Below are 13591 nucleotides of genomic sequence, written 5' to 3' on the forward strand. Positions count from 1 at the left end.
AACCAATCCGGATCATTACATTACAAAGCTTGATTCTTCTGGACATTATTATATCTTTAGGTGTAATGGCCTTAATCCACAAAAAATTTTAAAAATTCTGTTTTTCTATGCAGTTTTATCCTCTCTCTCTCTCTCTCTCTCTCTCTCTCTCTCTCTCTCTCTCTCTCTCTCTCTCTCTCTCTAGTAAACAGTAGTGATCAGCTTATGACACAACTAATATGTTAAAGTCAGGAAGTGCAGACTGATGCCTAGTAATCTAAAAGAAATAGAAAAAAAATGGTATTAATGGATAGTGTAAAATAAGGTATAAACAACAGGCATGAGAAATATATAATGTGAAATAAGGTGCCTTATAGTCAAGAAATATCATTCTGGCAGACTTGCTTTCTTTCAGCTGCAGCAACTTTTCGAATAGATACTTTTCCAAGGTTATTTTATATCACTTATTTTATAGCAATCTAACTCAATGGGAAAGCAGTCATGTGAAGTTAGATTATTATATCACTTATTTTACAATCTAATTCCATATAATAATTCCCACTTGTGGTTTGAATATTATTCTTATTGTAAATATTGTTGAAAAGTAAATATAAATTTCTCTGTTACTTCTGCAGGGAATTCTATGATTCCTCATATTTCAATCAAATAAGGGATCTATATTATGCGACACGGAAGCCTATGGTAGATATAAGCTAGTCCAGTGATGCACAAACTCTGGGGCACGACCCCCAGAGGGGTCGTGGGATAAATTAAAGGGGTCGGGAAATTTATTTTTTGTGTATATAAAGGCTAAAAATCTGTTGCTAAAATTACTTTTTCAATACTGTAAGTGCAGAGCCCTTGCTACGCGAAACTTAGTCTGAGATATGAATGAACCCTACTGCCTATCACGTCAGGGATATGCCCAATTTGCTCAACGGCTATGAACACAGTGACTAGTGCGACTTCTCAGTATGTATTGATACTTCTCAGTACTACTCAAATGCTATGTAGTACTGAGAAGTACTACTCAATTAATCCCTTTAGCTCTTAATTAGTTCTTCCTCAAATTCTTAATTAGTTCTTCCTCAAGCACAAATTCTCACATTGCCTGTACTGTATTGCCTAAAGTCCAGAGGTGCAAATGTGCAGGAGCAGCAAATATATAGCAAGTGTTGCACGCAAGCTTTATTCTGCTTCATAATTCGGTGCATTCTCCCTGCTGCAATAAAAATGATTTAAATTATGCATGGAGAAAAGTACAGCAACGATTTAAATACCATTCCTCTGTCCAGAGACACAGTCTCGCGATGTATTACAGTTAGCGTGCGGACAACTTAAAATTCAATTTATTAAATCGATTGAGAGAAAGTATGATTTTTGCAATACAATTAGATGAATCCACAGATATTTAAAACCTTGCTCAACTTACTGTATATGTCAGATACTCCTGCGAGAAGGATATTTTGGAGGATTATCTATTTTGCAAAGCTTTGGAAGGAAGAAGAACGGGCGAGAAGATTTTTGATGTTATAAATATTTTGTTTCAAACAAATAATCTAATGTGAAACAACTGTGTTACGATTTGGACTGATGGCTGCATTAACTGGAGAAAATAAAGGTTTAAAAGGCAAGGTAAAGGAAATTGCTCCTATTATAGTTTTTAATCATTACATTATACATAGGGAAGCATTAGTAGTGAAGGAAATGCAAACATTTGCAAGAAATTTTGAAATATTCAGTAAGTGTGATAACTTTATTAAAAGTAGAAGCTTAAATTGCATACTTTTCCCTATACTTTGTAATGAAATTTGATCCACTTATGAAACACTTTTTTATATACGAAAGTGACGTGGTTGTCCAGTGATAAGTGTTGCGATGTCTCTTTGGCCTCAAACATGAAGTTTTATTGTTTTTATCAGATACAGATCAGAACCTTGCTCAATTGTTTACAAATTAAAAATGGCTTGGAAAACTTAGCTATCTTGTTGATATATTTGAAAAACTTAATGATTTAAATTTAAGCCTTCAAGGACAGAGAACAAATATATTAATACTCAGTGATAAAAAAGAAGCTTTCAAAAATAAATTTAACCTTTGGAAAACTGAATTTGAGCTTAATAATATTGAAATGTTCCCATGTTTTTTTATTTTGTTAATAGCAATAATATTGACATTTTACAATTTAGGGATATCATTGCCACCCACCTAACAATGTTAATTAAGAATTTTTCCAAACGATTTAAAGTATCTCCAGAAAAAAAGTTGTACTGGATTCGTGATCCCCTTTGCTTTTGAAATTTCTTCATGTCCCAAAATTACCATTGAGCAAAAGGAAGATCTTATCAACCTGACATTTGATGAAGTATTCATCAAATGTCAGGTTGATAGAATCCTTTCAAGACTAGTGAAAAATTTTGGCTTTCTCTTGAAGACAAGTATCCAGAATTATCGAAAACTGCAATATAAGCATTGCTACCTTTCGAGTCTACATATTTTTGTAAGGTTGGTTTCTCAAAATTAACAGTTATAAAACCAAAACGGCATTCCAGACTTGATCCAGAAGATGACATGAGATTAGCAATTTCAAATATTGTATCCAAATATGGACCAGGTATTATAGGTTATCAAGGCTCATCCTTCTCATTAATTGTTTTGTTTTGTTTCTCTTCATTTTTTATTAATTTGCTCAACGGCTATGAACACAATCTTAATTAAAGAATAAGAATTTGATTTGTTGTTTTTGCTGTATTCAATTAAAATATTAAACAAATATTGTAATGTGCAAATTAAAAAATTAGCAATTTTTTTATTTCTTTCTCAGTACTCAAAATTTTCTACTACATAATTTATAAAATGCGATTTTTCTTCTCTGAAAATCTCGTCATCCTCCCTCGGAGTTTACATTGAGGTGTCATATTAATTTTATATTTAATAAAGGGGGGGTCGTGAGCGAAATAAGTTTGAACGCCACTGAGCTAGTCTGTAATCAAGCCCCAAAGCAGGCTAGGCAAGCAAAGGCAGATTGCAAGAACATCCTTTGGCAAAAGATTCAAAGAAAAACAGCAAAGATTTCTTTACTTATGTAAACTCTAGAAGGAAGGGGATGAATCAGATTGGTCGACTTGATATTAATGGTTCGATTGTTGATGATCCTGCTCAGGTAGCTGACAAACTGGAAGAGTATTTTGAATCTACATTTACACACTAGGAATTCTGTAGGGAAGTGGAGGCCAAAGTTTATTAACCCTTCAATGGACTCACCAGCAAAACGAAAAAAATTAACATAGTTGGTCGCAATGTATCTCTCATATACATACTAGGTTTCATATCGAAAAATTAAAGACTGTTTAAGAATCACTCTAGTTTATTCATAAATAACATATACAAGAATTTCAAATACTTATTTATTCATAAATTTTTTTATAAAAAATATTTTTATATAAAATATAAAAATATTTTATATATTTTATATATTCATTGCTTTTTAGAGCAGGACACACAAATCATTTCTGCATGCACTAAGCAGAGGTATTTTTTACAATTTGTACAAGAATGCCTTGTCAGTCTGGTTCACTTTGTTGCTTGTCAGAAATTAGTGCACTCCTTGCGACTACTCTCCTGTTCTGTGCTTGTAGAGGGCTCAGTATCCTGTTGCCTTAGTTGAAGGGAAGTTTGAAGGACCTGGCTCCTCAAATGAAGTTCCTCAGCCAGCCACTAATTCCTCAGAAAGTTGCTTGAGGAAGAGCATGCGGCTCTTTATTTTTTTACCATTTTCCATGTAGATTACTTGTGCATTGATTCCACTAATGTTTAGCATGGTATAAAATATCACCATCTGCCAACAACGACAAGCTCGTACCACACAGTACGTCACACACATTTGATCCACGGTATCTACTCCAGACTTGGTTGCATTATTATTATAATTTTCTATTATTATAATTATTGGCCATATGGTGCAAGGAAGCCTGAGGCTTATGCTGTACCAGCCAAAAAAAAAAATTCCCAAGTTACCCTGAGAGAGAGAGAAGGACAAAGGAATCACCAAGAAAGAGAATTATGAGAGCTTCCTTGGACTCAGGGGAGGTACCCATAGACTGGAAATGTGCAAATGTGACCCCAATTCACAAAGGAGGATCAAAGGTTGACACAAGTAATTATAGACCTGTGAGCTTAACTTCTGTTCCGGGAAAATTCATGGAGGCACTGGTTAAAGAAGCACTGCAGGATCATTTAGACAAGACTTCAGTTATAGCTCAGACACAGCATGGTTTTGTTAAGGGGAAGTCTTGCCTGACCAACTTGATTGGATACTATGATGCAGTCACAAAAGAACTGGATGCAGGGAATAACTTTGATATTATATACTTGGATCTTAGAAAGGCTTTTGATACTGTTGCACATGGAAGACTGCTACACAAATTGGAGCAGTGTGACATTGGAGGCAAATTGCTGCTATGGATAAAGGGGTGGTTGAGGGGGAGAAGACAGAGAGTGGTAATCAATGGACACTGCTCATCGTGGACTAATGTTATTAGTGGAGTCCCTCAGGGCTCAGTGTTGGGTCCATTATTGTTTTCTGTATTTATAAATGATATTGATGATGGTATATCAAGCTTAATGTCCAAGTTTGCAGACGATACAAAGGTTGGCAGGGTTGTCAAGGACACTACTGACACTATGCTGCTGCAACAGGATCTGGAAAGGTTGAGCAGATGGGCTGAGAGGTGGCAAATGAAGTTTAACATTGACAAATGTAAAGTACTACACATGGGAAACAGCAACCCCAGAGCAACGTATCAACTCTGTGGTACTGCACTGACAGTGGTAGAGAATGAAAGGGACTTGGGGGTGGTTGTGCAGGCAGATATGAAGTTCTCTGAGCAGTGCAGACGGGCTGCAAGAGTAGCTCATGGAGTATTGTCAATGATATACAGGAATTTTTCCAGCAGGGATAAGGAGGTGATTATTCCATTGTATAAGGCAATGGTCAGGCCACACCTAGAGTACTGTATACAGGTCTGGAGGCCTCATTTCAAGAAGGATGTAGAGCTGCTGGAACGAGTACAGAGAAGGGCAACAAGATTAGTGAATGGAACAAAGGGGTGCTCTTACGAAGAAAGGCTTAAGTTTTGCAAATTACAGTGTCTGGAGACTAGGCACCAGCGAGGTGATCTGATAGAGGTGTATAAAGCCTTGAATGGTTTAAGCATGCTCAATGCTGATGGGATTCTTCCTCTAGCTCAGAAAAATCACCTGAGAGGGCATAAATTCAAATTGAGGAAAGACCGATGTAGGATAGAAGTGCGGAAATTTGCCTTTAGCCAGCAGGTGGTTGGTTGGTGGAACAGACTTCCATCCCTTGTGGTGGAGGTTGATAGCCTAAATAAGTTTAAGGCTCAGCTGGACAGGTATTTTGAACGAACAGAGGGGTGAAGTGGAAGTGGGTTTTTTTTTTTTTTTTTTTGGCTGATGCTGCATAAGCTTGCTTTCTTGCATCAAATGCCTCTACTAATGCTAAAAGAGAAGAATGATGATATCCAGCTCAGGACCCTGGATGTGCCAAGCCCATACTCACCAGATGTGAGCCCCTGGGGGAAATTTATAAAATGTTACAATTTCTGGTTTCAGCTGATCAACTGTTTCATGGTCAATGGCATCATCAAAATGCAAGGAAGAAATCAAGATGACATTATTTGGTTTCTTTGGTACACAGGAAACAATTGTTGCTTCTTCCCTGAAGCCAAACCAACTCGATTTTTCAGGTCGGCTCTTGGCTGACACAAATTCAACTGGGAGTTGCAGTTTGTTCTTTTTTATTGTTCCAGCATAAGAGTTTCCTTCTTCTGAATTCCAAAAGTAATTATATTTTGCATTCCTAATTTGTTGAGCTTTGAAGGTATATATTGTTTGAAACAGCATTTTTCTCTGAAGGCCTAATTTCTAATTTCTCATCAATAGTTAGATTCTGACACATCTTGCAGTTTTTTTACAAATTCAGTGAAAATCTCTCTTATGGGGGCGAGCTGATCACATTTTATTCTCTCATCCCCAGTTGTTCGATCACTGAATCTTATATACCTGATGAGAAACTTGAAACATCTCTGGTTCATCACTAAGTGAATTCTCTGTCAGTTCCCCATAACTCTTCCAATCTCTGTTTGTTTCTTCAAAGTGCTCCCACTAAATAAAGAAGGCCAACGAAAGCTTTTATCTCAATTTTGTCTGTAAATTTGGCATCTCTTTCACAGCTGTAGTTTGACTGAACAATTTGAATATACTGATTTGTGTATACAACAATTTTATCTAAAATTTTGCAAGTAATAAGGCAGTTCCATGCTTCAGACGGTGTGCTGGCATTTCTTACTTGACCAATAACCCAGGCAATTTTGTTAGATTTTGAGATCTGTGCTGAATTTTTGTTGATCTGTTTACTTTCCTCCACTTTGTCGATTTATCTTTTCCTATGAAAAAAGTGTTGGTGTAGTAGTAGTGGCATGTGAAGCAAGAAAGCAAGTGTATGAGCTTACGTATCATCCTCTTCGTTGCAACTTTCCTCTTCTGATGTGGCATCTTGTGCACTCACCAAGTTTTTCTTGTTTCAACATAATCCTCATCGGATTCTGTCCTGTCATCAATGCGTTCATCATTTACTATCTCAGAAAACAGCGGGGCATGAATAATTTTGACATCATTTGCATTACTTGGGTAAAAGCGATCCATCCTGGCCATCAAAAGCAATGCAGCAGCACCACCACTTACGCAGACGGACACACAGTAACTCACGATACAAACAGCAGACTGAATCGAAACCAAAAGGCTTGGGAAAACAAAGCCAATACCATCCAAGAAGCAATGTAGGAAGCTACTGTGAAGCACACATGCACAGTGACATCTTATTTCCAGAAATAAAGAAAGATGTGACATAAAGACACATAGTGACCGATGAAGGGTTAAACTCTACAGGAAGCTAAATTATTTTGTAATAACTGACAGCAAAGTGGAGGAGAAATTACTGAAGTTAAACATAAGAAAGGTGCCTGGGGTGGATGGGATCTATTCAGATATATTAAAAGAGGCAGCAGAGGACGTTAGCAAAACCTTAGCCATAATTATGAGGGTATCCTTGGATTCAGGGGAAGTCATCGCATACTGGAGATGTGCAAATGTATCCCCAATTCACAAAGGGGAATCAAATGGTGACGAGAGTAATTACAGACTTCTTATTTCACTTCTCTTCCAGGAAAAATAATGGAGTCACTGGCTAAAGAAGCATTGCAGTATCATCTAGACAAGACTGCAGTTATATTTCAGACAGAGCATTGGTTTGTTAAGGGGAAGTCTTGTCTGACCAATCTGATTGGATCCTACAATGTGGTCACAAAGGAACTGGATGCAAAAAATAATTTTGATATCAAATACTTGGATTTCAGAAAAGCTTTTTATACTGTTGCACATGAAAGACTGCCGTACAAACTGGAGCATATGTCCTTATGGGAAAGTTGCTTCAATGGATAAAAGGGTGGTTGAGTGGGAGAAGACAGAGAGTGGTAATCAATGGACACTGCTCTTCATGGACTAATGTTATTAGTGGAGATCCCTAGGGATCCGTGTTTGATCCACTGTTGTTTTTTGTATTTTTCAATTATGTACATTGATAAAAGTATATCAGGCGTAATGTACAGGTTTACATACACTACAAAGGTTGGATGGGTTATTAATGAAAGTATTAACAGTACACTACTGCAATAGGATCTAGAAAAGTTGGGCAGATGGGGTGAGAGGTAGAAACTGAAGTTTAACATTGACAAATACACATTGTATTGTATGGTAGCAGAGTACCATACCAACTGTTCAGAATACACTCAGGGTAGTGGAGCAAAAAAAGACCTGGCGATAATTGTAGTCAGATACGAAGATTTCTGAGCAGTGCAGACCAGCTGCCAGAGTAACTCACGGGATCTTGTCAATGATATACAAGAATTTTGCTAGCAGGGATAAGGTGATTATCGCTTTATATAATGCAATTGTCGGGCCACAATTTAAGTATTGTATACAGATCTGGAGACCTCATTTTAGGAAGGATGTAGAACTGCAGGAACGAGTACAGAGAAGAGCAAACGGTGAGGGGGAACAAAGGGCTTCTCTTAACAAGAAAGTATTAAGTTCCGCCAATTGTGGCATCTGGAGACTTATAGACTGCAATAATATCACCTCGCAGGTGATCTGATTGAGATGTATAAATCCTTGAATGATTTGAGCTAGCATTATGCTGATGGGATGGGATTCTTTCTCGTGCCCAAATTATGCACCTGAAGGGGCATAAATTCAAAGTGAGGAAAGACAGTTGCAGAATAGATGTCCAGAAATTTGCCTTTAGCTAGCAGGTGGTTGATTGCTGGAACAAACTTCCATCTATTGTTGTGGAAGTTTGGTCGGAAAACTGCTAGTTGGGGGGGGGGATACAAGGACTAATAGATTAACAGTAGCCACTGGCAGAGGTGGAAGTGATTCTTGCACTGCTTCTATTGAAATGAGCAGAAGCCTGAAAAACAAGATGCAGGATATTTCAGAGACTGCTGGGAGTAATTGCGGTACAAGTAAACACATGGGTTGTGTTAGGGTAGCTAAGAATAGAAACAGGTGCATGTATACCTGCGTGTACACCAATGCTAGGAGTTTGGTAAATAAATTTGATGAATTTGAGGTATTGCTCAAAACATCAAAGGCAGATATTGTTGGGATATCAGAGACGTGGTGTCACACAGATATAAGTAATGCGGAACTGGAATTTCGGGAATACAATGTTTATAGAAAGGATAGACAGGACAGGAGGGGAGAAGGGGTTATGCTATTAATTAAGAAACACATAAAGTCCAAGTAAGTGAAGCCAGTTGACATCGATGGCCAGGGCAGTGTCGAGTCAGTTTGGTGTGACATAAGCATAGGGAAATCAAAATTGAGAGTAGGAGTGTGCTATAGGCCTAATGACTCTGATGAGTATAATAAGATATTCTACAGGGAAATAGAGTGGGCCAGTAAATCAGAGAGTCTTATAATGGGGGATTTTAATTTCCCAGATATTGACTGGAATTTGTGGGTTGGTCACTCGCACACTAGCAAGGCTTTTGTGGATTTATTGGATGATTGTTTTCTACATCAGCATGTTCGTGAGGCAACAAGAGGGAGCAATACTCTTGATCTGATTATCAGTAGTGATTCTTCATGCATTAAGAATCTGCAGATAAATGAACCACTAGGTGGCAGTGATCACAGTGTGTTGAAGTGGCATTTACTCAAGGAGGTAACTACCATCAGGTAAAGGGAAGGGTTTTTGTTTTCGTAAAGGCGACTATGATGGTCTGAGACAGTATTTAAATTCTATACAGTGGGACCAACTGATGATGTTACCAACAGCGAACTCAAAATGGGAAGCATTCAAGGAACTAATCTTGGAGGCTACCAGGCTTTACATACCAACTAAGAAATATTGTTCAAGGTTTAGGCCTAAATGGTTGTCAGATGAACTAATGAGACAGGTGGCAGAGAAGAAAAATGCATGGGATACATACAAATTAATGGGTGACATGGAAGCCTATGATAGATATAAGTTGGTCTGTAACCAAGTCACAAAGGAGATTAGGCAGGCAAAGGCAGACTACGAAAAATCCTTGGCGAAGGATGCAAGGAAAAACAGAAAAGAGTTCTTTACATATTTAAACTCGAGAAGGAAAGGGATGAATCAGATTGGTCCACTGGATATTGATGGTTCAACAGTTGAGGATCCTGCTCAGGTGGCTAACAATCTAAACGAGTTTGCATCTACATTCACGCATGAGGAGTTATTCAGGAAGGAGAATGATGTAGGTAAAGTAAACATTGGCAGTGAGCTGGATGATTTTGTAATAACTGAGAGGAAAGTGGAGGAGAGATTGTTGAGGATAAACATAAAAAAGGCACCTGGGGTGGATGGGATCTATCCAGTTATATTAAAGGAGGCAGCAAAGGAAGTAAGCAAACCCCTAGCCATAATTATGAGAGCTTCTTTGGATTCAGGGGAGGTACCCATAGACTGGAGATGTGCAAATGTAACCCCAATTCACAAAGGAGGATCAAAGGCTGACACAAGTAATTATAGACCTGTTAGTTTAACTTCTGTTCCAGGTAAGTTAATGGAGGCACTGGTTAAAGAAGCATTGCAGGATCATCTAGACAAGAATTCAGTTATAGCTCAGACGCAGCATGGTTTTGTTAAGGGCAGGTCTTGCCTGACCAATTTGATTGGATACTATGATGTAGTCACAAAAGAACTGGATGCAGGGAATAACTTTGATATTATATATTTGGATCTTAGAAAGGCATTTGATACTGTTGCACATGGAAGACTGCTGCACAAATTGGAGCAGTGTGGCATTGCAGGCAAATTGTTGCTATGGATAAGGGGATGGTTGAGTGGCAGAAGACAGAGAATGGTAATCAATGGACACTGCTCAACGTGGACTAATGTTATTAGTGGAGTTCCTCAGGGTTCAGTGTTGGGTCCGTTGTTGTTTTCGGTGTTTATGAATGATATTGATGATGGGATATCAAGTTTAATGTCCAAGTTTGCAGATGATACAAAGGTTGGCAGGGTTGTTAAGGACACTACTGACGTGCTGCTGCAACAGGATCTGGAAAGGTTGAACAGATGGGCTGAGAGGTGGCAAATGAAGTTTAACATTGACAAATGTAAAGTACTACATATGGGAAACAGTAGCCCCAGAGCAACGTATCAACTATGCGGTACTACACTGACAGTGGTGGAGAATGAAAAGGACCTGGGGGTAATTGTGCAGGCAGATATGAAGTTCTCTGAGCAGTGCAGACGAGCTGCAAGAGTAGCTCATGGTGTCTTGTCAATGATATACAGGAATTTTTCTAGAAGGGATAAGGAAGTGATTATTCCCTTGTATAAGGCAATGGTTAGGCCACATCTTGAGTACTGTATACAGGTCTGGAGGCCTCATTTCAAGAAGGATGTAGAGCTGCTGGAACGGGCAGAGAAGGGCAACAAGATTAGTGAATGGAACAAAGGGTTGCTCTTACGAAGAAAGGCTTAAGTTTTGCAAATTACAGAGTCTGGAGACTAGGCACCGGCGAGGTGATCTGATAGAGGTGTATAAGGCTTTGAATGGTTTGAGCATGCTCAATGCCAATGGGATTCTTCATCTTGCTCAGAATAATCACCTCAGAGGGCATAAATTCAAATTGAGGAAGGACGGATGTCGGATAGATGTGCGGAAATTTGCCTTTGGCCAGCGGGTGGTTGGTTGGTGGAACCGACTTCCATCACTTGTTGTTGAAGTTGATAGCCTAAACAAATTTAAAGCTCAATTGGACAGGTATTTCGAACGAACAGAGGGGTGAAATGGGAGTGGGGTTTTTTTTTTTTTTTTTTGGCTGATGATGAATAAGCTTGCTTTCTTGCATCATATGCCTCTACTAATGCTAATGCTAAGTTGATAGCTTAAATAATTCAATGAAGAACTGGACAAACTTTTGGTGCGAATGGTTGGGTGAAATGGGATGGTTTTTTTTTTTTTTCTTTTGGCTTATGTTGTATAAGCTTGCTTTCTTGCATTATTTGCCAATACTAATACTAAATCAATACATCATGATTGCTATCTTTAATGGTTCCTTAATGCATATTTCTCAATCAACTGCATCACTGGTAAGAATAAGATCAAAAATGTTTCCCCGTGTGGTATTTCCAATGCACTGATATACAGTGCCAGACCAAGGTATTCTCGCACCCCAGACAGAAAGATTTTTTGGCACCTCCCCTTTACTAAGGATATATAAAAAAAAAAATATATATATATTTTTTTTTTTTTTTCATGATTTGTAAAATTTGGTGCCCCTTAAAGAATAGCACCCCGGGCAAGGGTTCTGCTAGCCTGTGCCTTAATCCGGCACTACTGATATACAAAATAGTCATCTGATCAATCAAAGAAGCGCACTTCACCACAATATCGGTCTATCTCTATAAAATTAAGGTTTCCATGATAACATATTCATAGCTACTTGGCTATTTAAACACCAGGGGCTTACATTTGTTGAGTATGGGCTTGGCACACCTAGGATCCTGAGCTGGATATCATCATCATTCTTTTCTTTCTTGTGATTCCCTTCTACTTCTGTCTCTCTCTCTCTCTCTCTCTCTCTCAGGGTAACTCGGAAATTTTTTTTAGCTTGCAGCTTAAGCCTCAGGCTTCCTTGCACTATATGTCTAGTAATAATAGTAATAATAATTTCATTCATTAAATTGTCATCACATTCATCAGACTCATTTAATCTAGAACACCCAGGAGTGCCAATTTTAAAATTCAAAAATGAAGAAAACCAATGTTTGTGTGCCCTTTTCATAATCTGAAAAGGTGGTCACCAACTTTTTTCAGAATGAAATACTGAATTAGGTTATCTAATGAACAAGTTGGTGCAACTGCATCATTTCAGTACATAGCCAACTACTTAAATAGTTATAAATTGACATCAATAAGCATATCTCATATTGTGAATACCTTCAGAACGAGTTGCCATAATATTGCACCTCGAATAAGTAGACTATATAACTCCACAGAGAAGTAACTATCTTACTTCTTGGTGTGGCGTTTCATATAGTGCAAAAAAGCAGTGATTGGCACCTGCCAATCATTGCTTTGTCTCCCCGTCCACTGTCCTCTTAGCTTGATATGCCTAGGGTGTCCCCCCCCCCAACTTGCAACTGTTTTTAAACCGGGAACTCGCTTTCCGATTTAAAAACAGCGGGATGGAGGGGATAAACACCCACTTCGACGACACAAAACAATCAGAATTAAATCGCCTTCACAATAATCACCAAACCACAAAACTTACAATCCTTCCGTTTAACGACCACGCCCCCTGCGCGGAGACAGCACCCGTCAATCACGGCCGTATTGCTAGCAGTCTAGAAGGGGTACCCGATACTGAAGTCAACCATACATAATTTACCATATTCAAATTCTGCGTTCAATATATTAAAAATAGTTTAAAAAATATTAAAAATATATTTAAAAAATAAGAATACGAATGAATAAACAAATACTTACAGCCATTTGTCGTTATTTTATACTTCTTGAACTCAAATAATAACACATACCACTAACAACCCTCTTGTCAAAATCCATAACATTAAACCATTGTTTCTGTCACGATAGTAACAGAAAGGACACCAATAAATGAATGGATGACACTTAAAAATTACTATACAAAATAAATATTGGAATTTGAAATAATTACCTAAAAAAAAAAGCATTTCATTAAAAAATAATGCGCATTTCTGTCAGTGACTATAATTTTGTGAATTATACGTTTGCATTTTATTTTTTGTGTACAGGCAGTTCTCGCTTTACGAGTTCCCATGTTTACGAGTTTTTTTTTTTCCCCAAGTATCAAGTATCAACAAAATCGAAAACATGAACATTAATTGCGAAAAATGAATGTTAAACATTCATAAATACCGCATTCCAAACCACGTGCGTAGCTATACAATACAGTGTACCCCGCTTAAGATATTAATCAGTTCCAGAGACACCATAGTATCGTTAAA

General features: G+C 37.9%; 1 protein-coding gene across 1 annotated transcript in view; it reads right to left on the minus strand.

The window, feature by feature from the left end:
- LOC150088379 (dynein axonemal light chain 1-like) overlaps positions 1 to 13214 on the minus strand; it is a 173251-nt gene extending 160037 nt beyond the window's left edge. Inside the window, exon 1 of the mRNA XM_090370753.1 lies at positions 13092 to 13214. Within this exon, the coding sequence (XP_090226879.1) occupies positions 13092 to 13097 (6 nt within the window). The 5' untranslated portion in view covers positions 13098 to 13214. The remainder of the gene's footprint in view (positions 1 to 13091) is intronic.
- Positions 13215 to 13591: the final 377 nt, after the last annotated feature.

The sequence above is a fragment of the Mastigoproctus giganteus genome, chromosome 3, assembly GCF_048544385.1.
Source record: "Mastigoproctus giganteus isolate SK-2022 chromosome 3, ASM4854438v1, whole genome shotgun sequence".
In the NCBI taxonomy this organism is placed as follows: Eukaryota; Metazoa; Arthropoda; class Arachnida; order Uropygi; family Thelyphonidae; genus Mastigoproctus; species Mastigoproctus giganteus.